Consider the following 17,153-nt stretch of genomic DNA (forward strand, 5'->3'; position numbering starts at 1 on the left):
ATACACACTAATGCACAATGCGGGGCATTTTAATTCTCACTTTCCTACCTACAAGACTGAGCTGAGTCAGAGACTGCACCCATGTGAGTACATGCACATGTGTGCAGACAGAAGGCTGAAAGAGCTGAAGTCCATGAGTCATGAACCAATGTAATTTTCCACAAGGGGTAAGAGATGGCATTTCAAAGCAAGTTCATCAGGAACAGCTTCAGCAGGCATGCCAAGAGGGGTGCCATCAGCCCGCTTTCCAAATTGTCAGCCAGATGATGATCTTTCATGGGCATCTTTTCAGTTTGTACTGAAAAGTTGGTTCTCCATTGAGCTCCATCCAACATGTGCAGCATAAAGAGCATGCTGTCATACACCTAATGCTGTACTCACGTACCATGAGCAGCCATCACCCATACGCCTCTACCAGCTCAAGCTGACTGCCACACCTCTGTCATCGCCATGTTGTGTCAGAACAAATCTACTGGCATCAGAAGAGAAAGCATTTCAATACTGATTAAAGACTTGCCTGCAGGATTTTCCAAACGTAAAGTGTATTTAATCATTGCATTTCAGTGGGTTTTCAGCAAAAGCAGTTCATCAGCGTATGACTCATTCTCCTCATCCCAAACCATTTGTTCTCTGTGTATGGCGTCTATTTACTGAGGCAGTCAGGGGCCAGGCATGAAATGTGTGTCAGGTCTCCTCAGGTCCACGATTACGTACCGTTGTTTTTAATTGAGGTAGTTTCCACAAAAGACCATTCCTCCACCCCCTCGTGAAAGCCTGAAAATTCAAAGCTTCTTTCTTCCAACCTAGAGATTCTGTGATTCTGTGATTCTGTGATTCTTCCAAGACAACTTTTTTCTCACCTCCACAGTGCTGTTCAGGGAGGACACAGTGGTGCAGAACAGCAGTAACTGGGGGCAAATACTGGAATACAAGCATTTAAACAATAATGGTGGTTATTTTCCGGAAGCCGTCTGACTCCAGCAATTTTGCTATAAAGTAACTTTGTGGGTGATGCTGGATGAACCCCTTACTGAAAGCTAATAACATGCAGTCAACCTGCTTAAATATATATATATATATATATTTTTTTTTTTTCACTGAAAAAGCCTACAATTGTACACATTCACTTGCAGATTCCAGAGAGGTCTATGTACAGCCAGACACAAAAAGGCACCATCTGTCTTTTATCATACAAACAATGAAAAATTAAGACAATTGTCACAGTTGTTGGCCACCAGTATAAGGAACGGTTAGTCCCTCTTTGCTGCTATGAAGTGTGAGGGTGCACCACTACAAGTCTGTGTGATACCATTATCTAGATGTGAAACCCACAGTAACCACCAAAGCACAAGAACAACCACCATAATAGTCACTCAGTTCACTCTCTATCAATAATTCATTTATTCTCCAATAACCTGAACCCACTGAAGGCAATGGCAAAGCTTCTGTTGTCTTATATTAAGTTCCGAATGCATTCCTGGATTTGGGAAGGAAGTCTGCTAACAAACAAAGCATAATATCAAGTTGGGCCAGGAATTTTGGTACATCACAATGTTAGAACCCAAGACAGAGATTTTTTTTTTTTATATAAAAATAATTTTCATTGTTACAACTTGTTTCTAGCATGATGTTTTCAACTATATTTTCAGAGTTGCTACAGTTTTTGAAGAGAAATGTCTTAAAATATTGCACACCTTTTCTATTGAAAGAATACCTTTATATTTTACCTAGCTCTTCTCAACAGGTGATATTTTTTCTCCTTCAGAACTTCATAAATAATACTTTGATCATTTATTGATCAGCCATTAAAAACAAATCTTGCATAGACATATCTCATTTTCTTTACAAGAAATCCTACTATATTCATCAGTTCAAGAATCTTGTAAAAAACTTGAGAAATGAATAAATCTATGCTCATCCATACATGTATTTCCCTGGGAAGCCCACCATTCGTAGCAATAGGAAGCATTTTTTGTTAAGAGAAAATAAGCTTGTTGAAGCTGAAATGTAAAAATCGAATGCAAAACTAATTTGGGGAATGTTATTCAACAAGGTAATATTAAACAATAAAAGAATAAAGGGATGGGGGAAATTCTAACATTTTGACTATAACTGTGAAGTGGTCAGACATCCCCTTCTTTACGAATCAAACTGGCTATATTGGTGTAGTGCAGTGTTGGAGAGTTCGATTGCAACAAGAAAGGCGTAAGAGGTTTTGTCTTCTGTAATAGGAACCAGAATCATAGCTCCCAAAATACAGGAACAAAGACATGTTCTTTACACAGCCTTGTAAAGAATACAAAAGGCAGTATCTACCTGAGAATCTGAAATCTCTCCAGCAGGACCTTAATTCAACAACAACTCTTTTCCTTTGACACTAAATTTAATTAACAGGGTACAAAAATATTGTCCAGAGAGATTATTTATTGCACTCACAGTTCTTCTTTCAGCCCATGTGAAATGTCTCCGTGTTCTCTGATGCCGATAGCCCCATTAATGAGTCTTTGCAGAAAGCAAATGTTAATCTGGCTTAGGTAGAGAAATGAAAACTTGGTAAACCATGAAATGCAGTGTTGAGCACAAAGCTAATCCTCAAAGGAAGAAATAAGAATAGGCTGTGCTGGGGCTTTTTTTTTTTTTTTTTTTTTTAAACTCTTTTTTAACATATTTAACTCTTTTTTTTTTTTTTTTTTTTTTTTTTGACCAGCTTCAATTTATGAAGAAGACCTGAAAATTCTGGAGTTTGTTTTTCCTTCCCAGTTTTCTCCTTGCTTCTTTATATTTATAACTTTCAGAGCACACCTGAAAGAATATCAGAATATGGTCTCATAGCTACACCTATTTAAGGAAAAAGATAACTTTATATGATTTTTTTTTTCTTAATACAGATAGATATACAAAGAAACCCTGCATTTAACGTATGTTGAAAGTCAATCATCTTCTTAATACTGGTTGGTCAGATTTGCTTCTGAAGACCTATTTTTGCAAATAAAGATGGAGCTATAAAAATCTATCAATCTCAAACTTTGACAATGAGACAGAGGCTAATAATTACAAGGGACAAAGATATCTAAACAGACTGTTCAACATAGGGACTTTTTTTCTCCTTCAATGCCCAGTTTAATCTGCCACTTACAGGCTTTGGAAATTGCTGTGTCTTTATGAATCCTACAGGCAAACTGCCCCACTGAACAAGCAGGATGCTCACAATGTGCATTTGAAACCTCAAAGCAGCATTAAGAATAATGCATGTTTGAATTCCCAAATACTTAACTGCTTCTCAAATTTCTCAGAAATAAGGAAAGCTTAAAAACATACATTTTTAATTCTGCAGCTTTTGCTGGCCTTAGCAGCTGTATTCAGATTCACAACCATCTCAAGAAAACTCCTGTAAGGGGCATAACTATCTCCTAGGAGAAAAACATAGCCAAACACTCTGTAGTGCCAAAAACCTACTCATTAACAAGTGCAGAAGGGAGAACAGATCCAGGGACACTAGTCACGTTTCCACTCTCCAGCTTTTTACAAACAGGACTGCTTCTTATGAGCTAAAAGGCATTACATCATTCACTCAACTATTTTTCCTTCTAGAAAATTGTATTGCTTTCTGTGAGCCAGAAGAAAAATAAAAGATGGCTCACAAAGGTCTACAACAGCTTTACATGGCAACTGATAGGTTTGACTAATGCTTTCAGAAAGGGAAGAGGATAAGCCATGCCACTCATCCCATGTTCTTTCCTGTTGTGTGCAGCTGGTGCTGGGACTACCGAGGGCACCATGCAAGGCTGAGGATGGAGGTGTACTTGGCTCAGAAGCAGTATGAATCACATCTTTGAAGCAATCTATTTAATGGCTAAATCCAAAGGATGTCCTGTTTTATCCACATGCATACATGTATCTGACACACTCATACGCACATGCAAACCTCGGGGAAGCAAGAAAGAATGTGAGACATATGGATGACCTGCATGCATACATACATATGTATAGGCACGCATAAAACACATGCTTCATACATTGACATGGCATGGCATCTGCAATCTGTATTTGTTGCTTGTTGGTTGGTTTCACTTCTCAAATTAACTGACTAGCGCACCAAACAAAACTAAAGATACCAGGATATTGCCCCATCACTTTGAAGTGCTCATACTTTCATTGTATCATCACACCTGAAAAACAAACAAACAAACAAACAAAACAAAACAAAACAAAAACAGGCAATGATGAAGGGATTTCTGTGTGAAAAACAAAACTTTAGTGTTTTAAGAAGAGCCTATAGGGAAATCCTCATTCTTTTTGATGGACCACAATGTGAAGTGTAAGAGTAGCACCAAAGCACCACAAGATGAGCTGTAAGCGTAAGCATCAAAGCACCTCAGGAATGACCTCCAAATAACTTTCCCATAGGTAACAGTGAAAAACCGCCGCTGCTTTAGTTAACACAGTCTTGGCACAACTCAAGGAGTGCCTGAACCCTACTTGGCCGCTAATGCTACAGCCCACAGTGAGGATATGTCAATGGTTCAATGTGGTTTTGGTTTTCCTGGGTTTCACTCCCACTCCATGTATGTGAAACTCCTTGTCCGCATAAAAGCCCCTAGACTACAGCGTGTCTCACTAGGAGGGTAGTGCAGCACAGTTTGCTTCCCACTGGATGCATGAGAGCAGCAGTGCTGTAAAACCAAGTTCACCTTCCTTTCTTCAAGAACCCAGTGGCACCTCAGAGAGAACAGAATTGTAGAATCACAGAATGGTTTGGGTTGGAAGGGACCTTAAAGATACCCTTGTTCCAACTCCCTGCCAAGGTCCAGGACACCCCCCACCAGACCAGGTTGCCCAAAGCCCCATCCAGCCTGGCCTTGTCCCAGGGATGGGGTATCCACAGCTTCTCTGGGCAGCCTGTTCCTGTGCCTCAACTCCCTCTGAGTAAAGAACTTCTTTACATATAATCCAAATCTACACTCTTTGATTTTAAAACCATGGCTCCTATCACTATACCCACTGACAAAGAGTCAAAAAAAGAATAAAAAAGAATAAAAAAGAATAATAAAAAAAAAACAACCTCTGCATGATATTCCTTAATCAGTACTGCTCTAATTTCTGACCAGTTTTTTGTGTTCTACTCCACATTTTACCTTCTCTTCCTCTGGCATTTCACCCCAATGCTGAAGAGACCCAAGCTGTTTGATCTGTTCTCCTATGGAAACCACCTCAGATCCTTCACAACTTACTGCCTTTCTCTACATCTTTTAGATGTCTCCAATTCTTCACATAGTTCTGGACCACAGATTTACGGTTTTGGAGATGAGCAGAACTTGAACCGAGTCTGATGTTTCAGGTATGGATTTCTCACAGATTTTATGCAGTGGTTTGTAGTGTTGTTCCACCATGCTGTTTGGCTGTCTATTTTACTTGTAATAATTTCAGGTGTTTATCATTGAAAGACTTCCCACTGTGCCTCCAAGATGTTTCTTCCATGTGATTATAGCTAATTTAGAGACTATTCTTTTGTTCAAAGCAAAAGGATGTGCCCTCTGCAGTGCTTTGCAATTATTCACACTAAAGCCAGCCTTCATTTTATTATCATCTGATAACTTAGAAATGTGAGAACCATCTGTATTTCTTCACAGTTAGCTGTAGGTTGGACTGCCCCGAGTAACTCCTTATCAACTACAAATGCTATCAGCACATTATTAACTTCCTTTTCCAGATCATTCAGAAATATCTTGCACAGTAGTGGACCCAGCCTGAGATCTCTGGGACATCTCAGAAATTTTCATAACCATCCTCCTTCAAGAAAGTGATTTTCTCTCACTTTTGGGTCTTGTCTTTTAATCCCTAATACAACAACTTTTCCTCTTCTTACATGTGATTATATTTGCATTCAAAACATTTCCCCAAACACAGTGTTCCTTCAGTAACCTGATTAGCTCTTTGCTCTTTGTTCGTGTTTCTGATATGTTTGGAAATAAAAAGTTCTGATTTTTTGTTTGAGTTTTGTATTTCTTAGCTTGCCCCACCATATACAGCACCTGAAAATTGTTCCTTCCTCAGCAAAGCATACTGAAAGATCTGTTGCCTGTCAGTCACCTCTTTCTCCTCAAAAAGACCAGTCAACATGCCTACCACCTACTAATGCTGTCTGTTTCCTGCTTCTTGATTTGGACTCATAAATAATAATATATATATATATACACACACACATATATAAATAATAAAATGCTTGGAATAAAACCTATCCTTCGATGGGGAGCTCATAGCAATCCTGAGTTCCCTTGGAAACTGCCAAAGGGATGTCAGCCTCAGAAAGTTAGGGCAATGACAAGGCAAAATCTTGCTACTGCAGAAAACTTATAACATATTAGTGGTGAAGGTATTTGTATCTAATGCTGCCAAAAAAAATAATAACAGAATAAAAGTATATAGAATATATAAATATATCAAGTATAAAGTATGAATTTAAATATATGCAGCCCAAATGCACCATCACAGTTCTTACCTGCAGAGTGTAGTAACACTACAAAATTAGCAGAGAAAATGCAGCTTTAGTTGTAAGAAAACAAATTATCCTGGGAGTTATCTTTTACCATTTAGAAACAAAGATGTGTATTTTTTTAAAATTAAGATAGTGAGATAAATCGCATTTAACCTTTTGAACTCTAGGCCTACTTTTTCTGAAGTATTTTAATTAAAAAAATTAACAATCACAGTGTTATGCATTTCCCTCTTCATTTTCTGTCATATGCTGTCTCCTGTGACTACAGAAACATCCGTTTCCTCTCATCTGTATTTATGTGTGAATGTATCACAGCTAGAAACACTGATTTACTCATTTCTGAGTGAAACAGTTTTGAGAAAACTCCATAAAATGTTATGCAAGCAAAGCTTAAAAAGTTTTTTGTCATTGACTTCAAAGGGCAGGGCTTCCCTACCCAGAGAAGATTTGGAGAGAAAGGTGTGTAGTAAAAAATAAAAACATGTATCTTCTTAGGCTAAAGGTTTTTAACTTTTCTGTTTCTTTTAATTGAAATAAACAAGTGTAACTTAAATACGTGAGTTGTCATGAATACTAGCGCTGCTATGTCAGCATAGCTGAGAACACCAATTTATTTTTTCCCCTCATTAGTGAAATTCAGCTTGAGGAGTTTACATCTACCATCCACTTGTCAGAGCATTACCCTTATTTTTAGATTTTAAACAGAGGTTCCAGTATTGGCTTTAAAAAAAAAATATTTTGTGATGAGATGTTTGATAGGGAATCTGCCATGGAAAATCAACTGACCCAGAGAACTGGTGTGAAACCAGCCTTCCAGAGCCATTCTATTGAGTACAGTTTAGCTGGGTTTAAATTGGTTTTGCTCAGGATTTATAACACCTGGGTCAGAAGCTCAGCTGGTGTAAGAGTGCATCAGCTCCAGAACCAATCTTATGGATCAAGTAAAACGTTGAAAAAAAAATGGAAAAACTGCAGAAAAATTATTTAGATAGCTTTCTTAGACAGTTTGGGTGGAAAGAATTGTTTGTTGTCAATTTAATTAACCCTGCTTGAAAACAAATTAAAAAAATCTACAAGTGACAGATAATAAAGATTTTTGTAAACATTTCTATTTAAATCACTTTGTCCAAATTTTGTGGGGAAACTACTGTACTTAGTTCTGAATAAAGAGCACTAAATTAAGTCAGCACCTCCTGTTTACTCCCTTCCTTTAGCTAGTCCTCCCTGCTTTTTTTCCAGTAGTATACTAGCTGACATCCAAAATATGCTCTTGAGCAGCACAGCAACAGAAACAAGACAAATTTTACCCTTAAGGTGATTTTACAGAAAATAAGAGAATTGGATCAAGGAATGAACTTGTATCCACCTGTACAGAGGCCCTACAGGCCTCTGCGTATCCTCTCATGGATATGTCCTGTTGGGCAAGGTTTGTTATACTATCAGTACAGTATAATATTTTATCCGATCTCTTCAAATTCACATTTGTATTTACTCCAACTGCTTTTGGCTCCTGCAAGAAGTCACACAGAGCTTGCGAGGCTGCAGACAGCACTTCTGCAATGGTGGAAATTTTGGCAAGACAGAGCTTGAAAAACGAACCGTATAAAATACAAACTAAACAGGATGCATAATTAACAGCCTCCTTTCCTTAGATAACATTTTTTTTTTTTTTACTTTGGGTATGGCAGAGAGCAGGTATTTTGGATGGACTCTGCCCTTTACAAACATTAACATTCTCTTAAGGTTCCAAAAACGGTTCGTCAGAAATACCAAAGCCTTTCTGAGAAAACAGTGTGCACAAGTGGAGTCAGCCAAAAGAACAACTACTCTGGATTCTGGCCAAAAAAGATGAAATAAAAAGTTGAATCTGTGTACATAAAAAAAAAAAAAAAAAAAAAAAAAAAAAAAAAGTTTTTTTCCCTGTTATGTCACTGCTTTATAATAGATTTTAGAGGTGGTTTTTTTTTTTTTTTTTTTTAACAGTGTTCTGAAAGAAATAAGATAAATAACCTTGTGCCCTCTAAAATGTAAAAGAATACACTCATAACAGAAATAATGGATAATCTAATAAGAGATACTAGAGATTTTTTTTGAAAAAAAGAGAAAGATTTTTTTTGAAAATGTTATGGCTGTCCTTTCAAACTTATTTTTGCAAAGTAGCATTTTGTACATTTTTTAATCCACACTGCTACAATCTGTATTCCAATGTTAGTTAGTCTGAATCTATAGGGACCCAGAGATAAATGTCCTTTATCATCATAATAAAATGATAAGAGAAACACATTCTTGTGAATTTGTTCCCTTCAAAAACTTTATCTATGAAAATAGAAAACCATCATGTTTCTGGAGACAGTAGAGCTTTAAAATATCCATTTTATATTCAAGACTGAGCTTAACCTCATGAGCTTTTTATTTTCCTAAGCATTTATCCATAAAATCATATAAAAATATCTTGTCTAACACACCACAGAATATGCTCAGCCTATATATTCAATTTTATTTTGTTTAGCCTTTTAAAAAATGTTACATCCAAAAAAAAATGAAGCCACTTTCAGTTATGAGCACATATACAGATTAGAAAGACTAATTTTATTTAACTTTTTTTTTTCTTTTTCTTCCCATCAAGATCGGTGCTCTAGTTTGAACAGTATGACTGAGTTGGCTCTTGCCATCCTGCTGCCCTCCCCAGTGCTCAAGACATCTGTTTGAAGCTCTTGGGTGGCAGTAAATGGGTGTAAGATGAAAACTAGCCCCTTTTCCCTACTACACCTAGAACACCTTCTCTTTGGTGTTCTCTAATGTTGGTCTTTCATGTTGGTTTCTCCCCAGCACTGCCAAATCACCCTCCAGGATCCTACCTGAGTTTCCATTCCCTTTTCCTGAAGTCAGGGCATTCTCTCATCTTCTCTCATCACGATGAGCAGCCCACAAATGGGCCACCATTCACCAGCTCTTTACCTTGTGCCCTGGGGATGGAAAAGCCCTTCGGGGACTCTGCTCTCAAACTTCTCACAGCCCACTTCATTATTGCTCTCAACTTCCACCTCATGAGCACTGATCAAACTCAATATGCTGTGGCACCAGACAGGTTTCTGCTCAATAAATTACTCTGTTTTACATGGTTCAAAGTTAAGCTTTTATTTGGTTTTTAAATTAAAAAAATAAATTTCATTATTAAATAGTGGAATGGGTCTAAACTAAGGTTTACATATTAATTCACTTGCTTTAGGATACCAGAGAAATAATTAAAGTATACCACCCAGACAAAACTCTGTTAGAAAGCTCAACAGTGGCGTAATTCAGTTAAACAGGAAAAAAAAAAAAAAAAAAAAAAAGTCTTAATGTTTACAATGAATGTTAGAAGTAAACCTCTGGTTTTAGTGTCATCCAAATCTAGTTTCCATCGTAAAGGCAGTCATTGTATTCAGAATACTATACCACAGTGCTAATGTCATCGGCTTCATCTGGTTTCTTTTGCCTGCTTGGCAGGGATTTCAAGTACTCAAGGTGCCTCCTTGCATCTTCCTGATTTTGCCGGACATAATAAACCACGTACGAGATCACCATGGTGAACCAGCCAAACATGGTGACCAGCATGGCGTAATCGGTAGTCTTTTTGGGAAGGTTGCAGAGGTCAGCATCGTTGGCAGCATTGAGGAAAGGTCTCCCGGCATGTTCATCCAGCACGGAGGTCTTGCAGATGACGTTGTTGGCTGTCTCGTGGTTGGAGGCCATGCTCCTCAACACCTGCTGCAGTGTGCAGTCACAGTGCCAGGGGTTGTTAGCAATTCTGGCTCTGGCCTTTAAGTTGTTGAAAGCATTTTTGTGCACGCTTTGAATCCGGTTGTCAGACAAATCCAGAGTCTGCAAGGTTTCTGCCACCCCCTTAAAGGCATGTTCATCTATAAATTCAATCCCATTTTTTGATAAATTGAGGACTCTCAGTTGGTGCAAGTCCTTAAAAATCTCATTGGGGATAGACGTTATCTGATTGGAGTCCAAATAAAGTAAGACCGTTTCTGGAGGAAGATCTCTGGGTATTTCCTTGAGGTTTGCATTGCTACAGCTGACGTTTAAACCTCCAGAGTGAGAACAGAGGCAGCCTTTCGGGCACATACTGGCAGAATGAAAGCACAGTATCATGAGGACAAAACTTTGTAAGAGCAGACACATGGAGAGGGAACGAGTTAGCCACAGGTCTACCAAATGCATGCTGGGGTGTCAGCATAATCACACAACCATTTCTCATTCAGCCAACAGTGGCAGGAAAAGGATCGGCAAAGCTGAAGTGTGGCTTCATTTTCTTCGGTGGGATTAGCAAAAAATGACTAACGTGTGGACTTCCTCATCGTCAATACTCTTCTTAAAAGTACACCTGCAAAGAGGAAGAAAAGTTCCTTATACCATAAACTCCAATCCAAATTTGGTTTAAAAAAATAGAAATAAATGAAGGCAGAGTGAAAGGCAATACCAAATAAATGATCTATTATCCTATCAGTGCAGCTGAGTATTTATTCAGGTATCTCCTATTAGCATTAATCTGAGTTTAGTACATAAATCTCCAGGACACTTTTAAGAGGATAGACTACACTCATTACAAATTACACAGGTTCAGGCTTTAATACTTATTAGAGGAGGCACTGGCTTGTTTTTAAAAGCAGACTTTTCTAAAATACCCATAAAAATAAATTACATTTTCCCTTGCTAAAGTAGAAGGTGCATTAGCAAGAGTTAGGAGTTAGATCTCCTGCAAGTGACTGGTAAGTGAGGAATTTGTGATGGTTAATGTGAATTTATCTTAAAAATAGTTTATGTTATTTTAAGTTCAAATCATAGTTAAAGTGTTTCCTTTCTAAGGTACTTTAAAACAACAAAAAATTACACAAAACAAATAATGTTAGAAGACACCACAAATATCCATCATCTCCTTGTTTTCTGCCCCTATTTCCTTCTTGCTTTTGAATGCTTATTACCTGTACCTCACAGTAGTTTCTGAGCTACCCACGGAAATAATTTCTACTACCATTTTTCTTGAAAATTTTCTTTACATTTAAGACAGAGAAAAAGAAATAAATACAGTTGCCAAAAACTCAATCCCTCAAACCAAGCAAACTTCACATAAAACTATATGCAAGCCAAACAAAAAAATTTTTTCATGGCATGTAATTTGCTAATAGAATATATGAGAAATAGTGTTTCTTCTTCTCCACTTGCAATTTGGCTTAAAAATAGTAAATATCCAGAAGCTTTTCCATTTTCTTCTTTAATTGGAATACAAATACAAAAGTCTAAAATGCTGACCTATAAGGTTTCAAAGACAATCTCATTTATTTTTTCCCTTATTATGGTAAACTATGAATTTCTAACCTCAGCAGGTCCATTTGTTTTCATGTGCAGGCCCTTTGTCTCTGTAGCAGCTTGGATATTTGCAGCCTTCATGTTATATTTACATATAAATGATTTTTTTTTTTTCATACACACAGTGTAGTCTACTAAACAATAAAATCCCTGCAGGGAGGATGTGTGTAATTGTACAGGAAGAAGAAGAAATTTTATTGCAATTATATTTGCCTGCAGAATTCACATACTAACTGCATTTTTTGGCACATCAGACTAACATGGATTAAACGTGTCATGGAATCTTTCAAACACATAATGCACACTTTTTTTTTTTTAGCCCTTTTGCTGATGTTTAGTATGTCAGCAACCCCACAGGAAAAAACATCTTGAGAGTATGTACATTATGTGTGATTAGTCCAATGCTATGGCTTGGGAATGACAGAAGTACACCTCCCACTGCCATTTCCTGTATCACCACCACTTTTCAATGTATTTAGTGATCAAAAGAGAGATTGCCCAAGAGCCTAAACAGAAAGTTTATGCTTTGGTTCTGTAACACGGAGATCTTGTACCATCAAGTTTCATTCTTTTCTTAAAAAGAAAGGAAGTTGTTCGCCATTTCTCTTGTGAAGTTAACCCTGGAAAAGCAAAACCATTATCAAGGGAAGTAAGCAGAGCATGAAGAGCTCCCTGTGAGGAACAGGAGGTGAGGCAGAATCTCCAAAACCAACAGAAAGCCCTGCACGACACATGTGAAACAGGGCTTACAGAAAAGAAGCCCACTGCACTGAGTGCATTCATGCTATCTCTCCCTATGGCTCTTGGGTCACTGCAGTGTCCGGTCTTCTGATCAGACAGAAATCAGTTACAGCAGGAGACAAGCTACAGAAGTTGTTTTTTCCCAGCCTGCTCAAAAGTGCTAAGTACTTGCTAAAATGTGCAGCCCATTCAGAGGCCAAGCTGGAGGCGGCAGCTGCTCCCTCTGGCAGCTCCAGGCTGGCAATCTGCTCCTCCCTCCCACAGCCCTGGGTGCTGCGGCAAGAAGGTCTGTCCCCACAAAAAAACAGCCACCTATTTTCTTTTCCCTTCACGTTTACATGCCTTGCTACTGTGCTGCATGGGAAGAGTAGAAGAGCGGTTCAACTCTCCATCAGAGAAGTAGTAGGCATCATCTCATCACCTACTACTTGTACGCAGCAGCTTTCCACCAGTGATACTGGGGTAAAAGAGCAAAGAGCTGCAGTAGTCTCAGATGCTTAATTTTGCAGAGGCAGAAAAATCCTACTGTTTTCACCAGATTGTGAGGATTAAACATCATATTTGCTTCCTTACAGGCTAAAAAAACCCCTACTTACTTAAAATTACCCAAAAGATAAAGAGTGTTTTAGCCTATAACCTTCTCTACATCTATACCAGCACCTTCAACAGCATAAGATAGCATCAGAACTGTCTTTAGGAACCACTGAGACCTTTGATAATTATCAGTCCCTGGATAGCAATGCCAGACGTCAGAAATGTGACACTAACATCCATAGCAATGCTACCAGACTCAGCTTTTCTGCTCAACAATGTTCATTAAGAACATAAGAGTATGGGAAAAAGTCCATGTGCCAACCTGAAATTACACCGTGGATCCTGGTGAGACCTCCATAGCATAGTTATGCCACCAAATATATTGTGTTGAAGAGGCCCCAAGCACCAAAGGCAATGTGGAATGTCTTCACCCCAGTGAAGACAAGTGAAGCTCTTTTTCTTTAATGTATTAATGTGTTTAGAGTGGAAGGAGTAGGATCATTACAGACTGAGCAGGCAAATGTTTAATGAAGCAATGCATCTTCATAAGAGAATACTTAGTAAATGGGTAAAGAGGGAGAAAAACTCCCACTGTTTTAAGTTGTTAAAAAGAGCAAATATGAGTTTAAACCTGTAATTAACAATCCAGCCAACAAAAACTTAGCTGAGCAAGAATAGAGCTCAGCAAATTCTCAGTAAATTAACTGGAAGCATTCCAACGGGACTCAGTATTAGTCGAGGGAAACAGAGCTTTGTTTACTTCCACAATCAGAGTATCTGATCCAAGGGATATCTGTGGTTTGGGTTCCACCAACAAACCAATACATAGCACTTCCTTGACAGGCATCCTACCAACTTCAACAAGACAAAAGGGAACTAGGATCTGACCTTTTGTAATGCCAAAAGGAAGATTTTTGGCTTCTTGAGTATCTATTGAATTTTCTCTGCCTGGAACACACTAAATAAAATAAAAGGTAATGGAGGTTGGAACAAGGACAAGAGAGAAAAACAGACAGAAAAACTGAAGATTACAGAAAAAAAGAAGTGGAAGACAGAATTAAAATAAACATGTGAATTAACTGGAAGTGTGCAAATAAAGAAAAAAACAACAACATGGAAAAATAAATTAAAAAGTAAATGAAGGCACAGGGAAAATACACCAATGCTGCAAGCACAGATAACAGCACAGCTTAAAAAGGCATTTTGTGTACATTGTTAAAATACAAGTACACACAGAAAATCTAACATATAAGGCAAATATTGCAAGGCTATAAAACTACAGAGTGAAGAGGACAAGAAATAATTTTTTAGTCTTGCAGTTTTAACTGGTTTCAAGCTTTCCTCTTCTCATGCTCCCTCAAGACCACTCACTCAGTACAAACATCCAACAGTGTGGGAAAATGTACACAGCCTGAAATCCTCAAGGAAGGCACATTCGCTCTTAATATACAGTGAGAGTTGTATCAAGTTCCAGGTGTGAGGTACTTGCAGCGGTTTCCCTTTCCAGCAAGCAAGGTGTGTAGATTGTATCTTGGCACATGAGTGCTTAGCATCTGCGATACTACTGGTTCAGGTATTTAATTAATAACTCCTCCCTACACAAATTCAGTGAGGTAAAGAAGCATTAATGCCTCCGACTACCCATCTGGAAAAAAAGGGCCTGCAGATTTAGCCAAGTCACACAGAAAGGCCATAACAATTTCAATATTAATTAACTTTCAATATTAATTTATCCTATTGTGCCTTCAAAGCATGATAAAGGAAATGCTATAAAGATCACAGAGAACAGCATAAAAGTGACACTGAAAAACTGAGAATTTTTTTTTAGGACAGTACTAAGACAACAAAAGGCATATAAAAAAAAAAAAAACGATCAATCACATATTTCGCTAGAGATGCCTGACCTAACAAAAGAGAAGACGAAAGACAAGGGAAAATATATTTTTCTCTATTTTAGAGTGGACACTTTTGGAGTCTATGTGGCAGCTTAAAAAAAGAAAAAGTCAGAGAGAAGCAGCTGCCAGTCCCTTGCACTTTAAAGCCAGCCACTGCCAAGTACTCCAAAGGAGAGACCAAAATCAACCTTAAGAGCTATCCTACAGTATTTCAAACACACACACAGAGCCTCCCCAGCTGTCAGGATCAGCTTGCATCTCCACCAAGATGAAGTCATCGGAGCGCCTTGTTAATGACACTGTTCCTGGAAATTTCCACCTTCCAAATGGGAGAAAGAAACACACTCCCTGCTTGTTCATCAGGTTCCTTCTCTGTACATTGTGTATCTAGATTCTAGTAGAGTGCTACAAAGATTATTTCCAAGCAGTACAAAAAACTACCTGTGACAGCCAAATATCTTTGTTCAAGTCATTCCAATATCACAGCACTTGTACTTGGAATTTCAGTGGGATTCTCAGCAGTTTCAGCTGAATTCCTGGTTTGGGAAAAGGCTGTTTCTTTGGGATGTGTTGTCATGGGGCCTCAAGAAAAAAGACAGAAGGTGCTATTGCATCAAGCTGCAGTGTAAGCACAGTCTCCTTCTAAGCACAGAAGACAAAAGGAGGCATGCTTCTTCCTACCATAGCCCTGTCCCTACCCACTGTGCAATGTCCATCTCTTTCCCCTCTTCCTTCTTCAGGTCCTGATAGGCTCATCACAGTTATCTGACAGAAAACTGAAAGGGTCAGTTAGCTGCACCTGTCCCCTTGGAGCCCAAACCCAAGAACAAGAAAGTGCAGCACTGCCAATGGGGAAAATACAGTCCCAGTGGTACAAGAAGTTTTTCTCCCCTGGGTGGGTCTGGAGATTGCTCAAAGCTGCAAAGACATGGCAGGACTACAAAGACATGACATAAGATGAGTTACAAAAAACAGAAGCATGCAAAATGTCCAGCATAAGAAGAGGGACTGCTGTCCTATCCCAAAAACATGAGTGATACTAGGATCAACTGCTGTAGCATTGGACCCCTGGGGCAAAGGACAAGGCAAGCTTGTGGAGTCAAGCCTGGACGCACAGTATGAAACGGAGTGCATAACTGTCAGCCCCCTACAGATTTTTATGTGGTTTCTAGAGTCAGAAAGTCTGGCTACAAAGGATTTTCATTGCTGATCTCTTACGCCAAGAGGTAGTTCCATCTCAGGCTTGACCATCTGTGCAGATTCCATAAGCTAAATTATGTCGTCTTTGGCATTTGAGCAACTACACCATCCTTGCGGTGTGCAAAGAGAGCTGGATGTCACACATGTCTCACTGTGAAGGAAATTCGGAGATAGCAGCTCCATTTTCTCTATCAATAATGTGCTAGAATAATCTCTCTTCTTGTCATCAAAGCTGGATCCCCTGATGAAAAAGATTGCAATTCTCATTCCAGCAATGTCAGTGGGGTCACAGCTAACCAGAGATGCTCAGCATCTGGGCCCACAGTTTGTATTTGTTATTACTGAAGGTGCCAAGATTAGAGAGGAATTGCTTGTTATTGGAGCCTATATGCTCAAACCAGCAAGCAAGAATGGCAAGAGGAAAAAGACAGACGCCAACAGACCAGCCACAGGGGATGGCCTGTTGGCTGCGTGATGATCACTCAATCTGTTTGTTCTGTCACTTTTCGACCTTCAGAAATGACAGCGTGGAAGAATTACACACTAGCCAATTTCTGAAAAACCTGTGGATTGTAGGGTCCAGGTCCACAAGTCTGTTCTACAGACCTCATCTGCGGTCCTCATTTGAGAATAGACCCCACATTGCACTGCAGAGCTCCACATTCCTTGGGATCACAGAATCCACCACAATCATCCTCAGCTTTTCTGCTAATAACGAAGGCACCCCTGTGAGCAGCTGTGTGCCCTCTATGCTGCAGATGGGCTGCACATGTTATGGTGCCTCCCACCCTCTTTGCATATGACCCATACAGCTCCCACAGGGAACTGCTGATACTTGTATGTACAGCTCTAATGTCTTCAGAAGAAACTCTCAGCTTCAGTGAGTCCTAGAAGCCTTCAACAGATCCCAACAAAAAAGGCACAACTTT

At 38.8% G+C, this 17,153-nt stretch overlaps 1 protein-coding gene across 11 annotated transcripts in view; it reads right to left on the reverse strand.

Moving 5' to 3' along the window:
* LRRC3B (leucine rich repeat containing 3B) overlaps positions 1-17,153 on the reverse strand; it is a 169,551-nt gene that overhangs the window by 48,093 nt on the left and 104,305 nt on the right. For 5 of the 11 annotated variants that reach the window (XM_072033458.1, XM_027451080.3, XM_038174951.2 and 2 more), the window contains one exon: positions 9,609-10,871. The exons of the other annotated variants lie outside the window; for them this stretch is intronic. In XM_072033458.1, the coding sequence (XP_071889559.1) occupies positions 9,929-10,708 (780 nt within the window). In that variant the 5' untranslated portion in view covers positions 10,709-10,871 and the 3' untranslated portion in view covers positions 9,609-9,928. Of the gene's footprint in view, positions 1-9,608; positions 10,872-17,153 lie in introns of those variants that run through there. 11 annotated transcript variants of the gene reach the window in all.

The sequence above is a fragment of the Anas platyrhynchos genome, chromosome 2, assembly GCF_047663525.1.
Source record: "Anas platyrhynchos isolate ZD024472 breed Pekin duck chromosome 2, IASCAAS_PekinDuck_T2T, whole genome shotgun sequence".
In the NCBI taxonomy this organism is placed as follows: domain Eukaryota; kingdom Metazoa; phylum Chordata; class Aves; order Anseriformes; family Anatidae; genus Anas; species Anas platyrhynchos.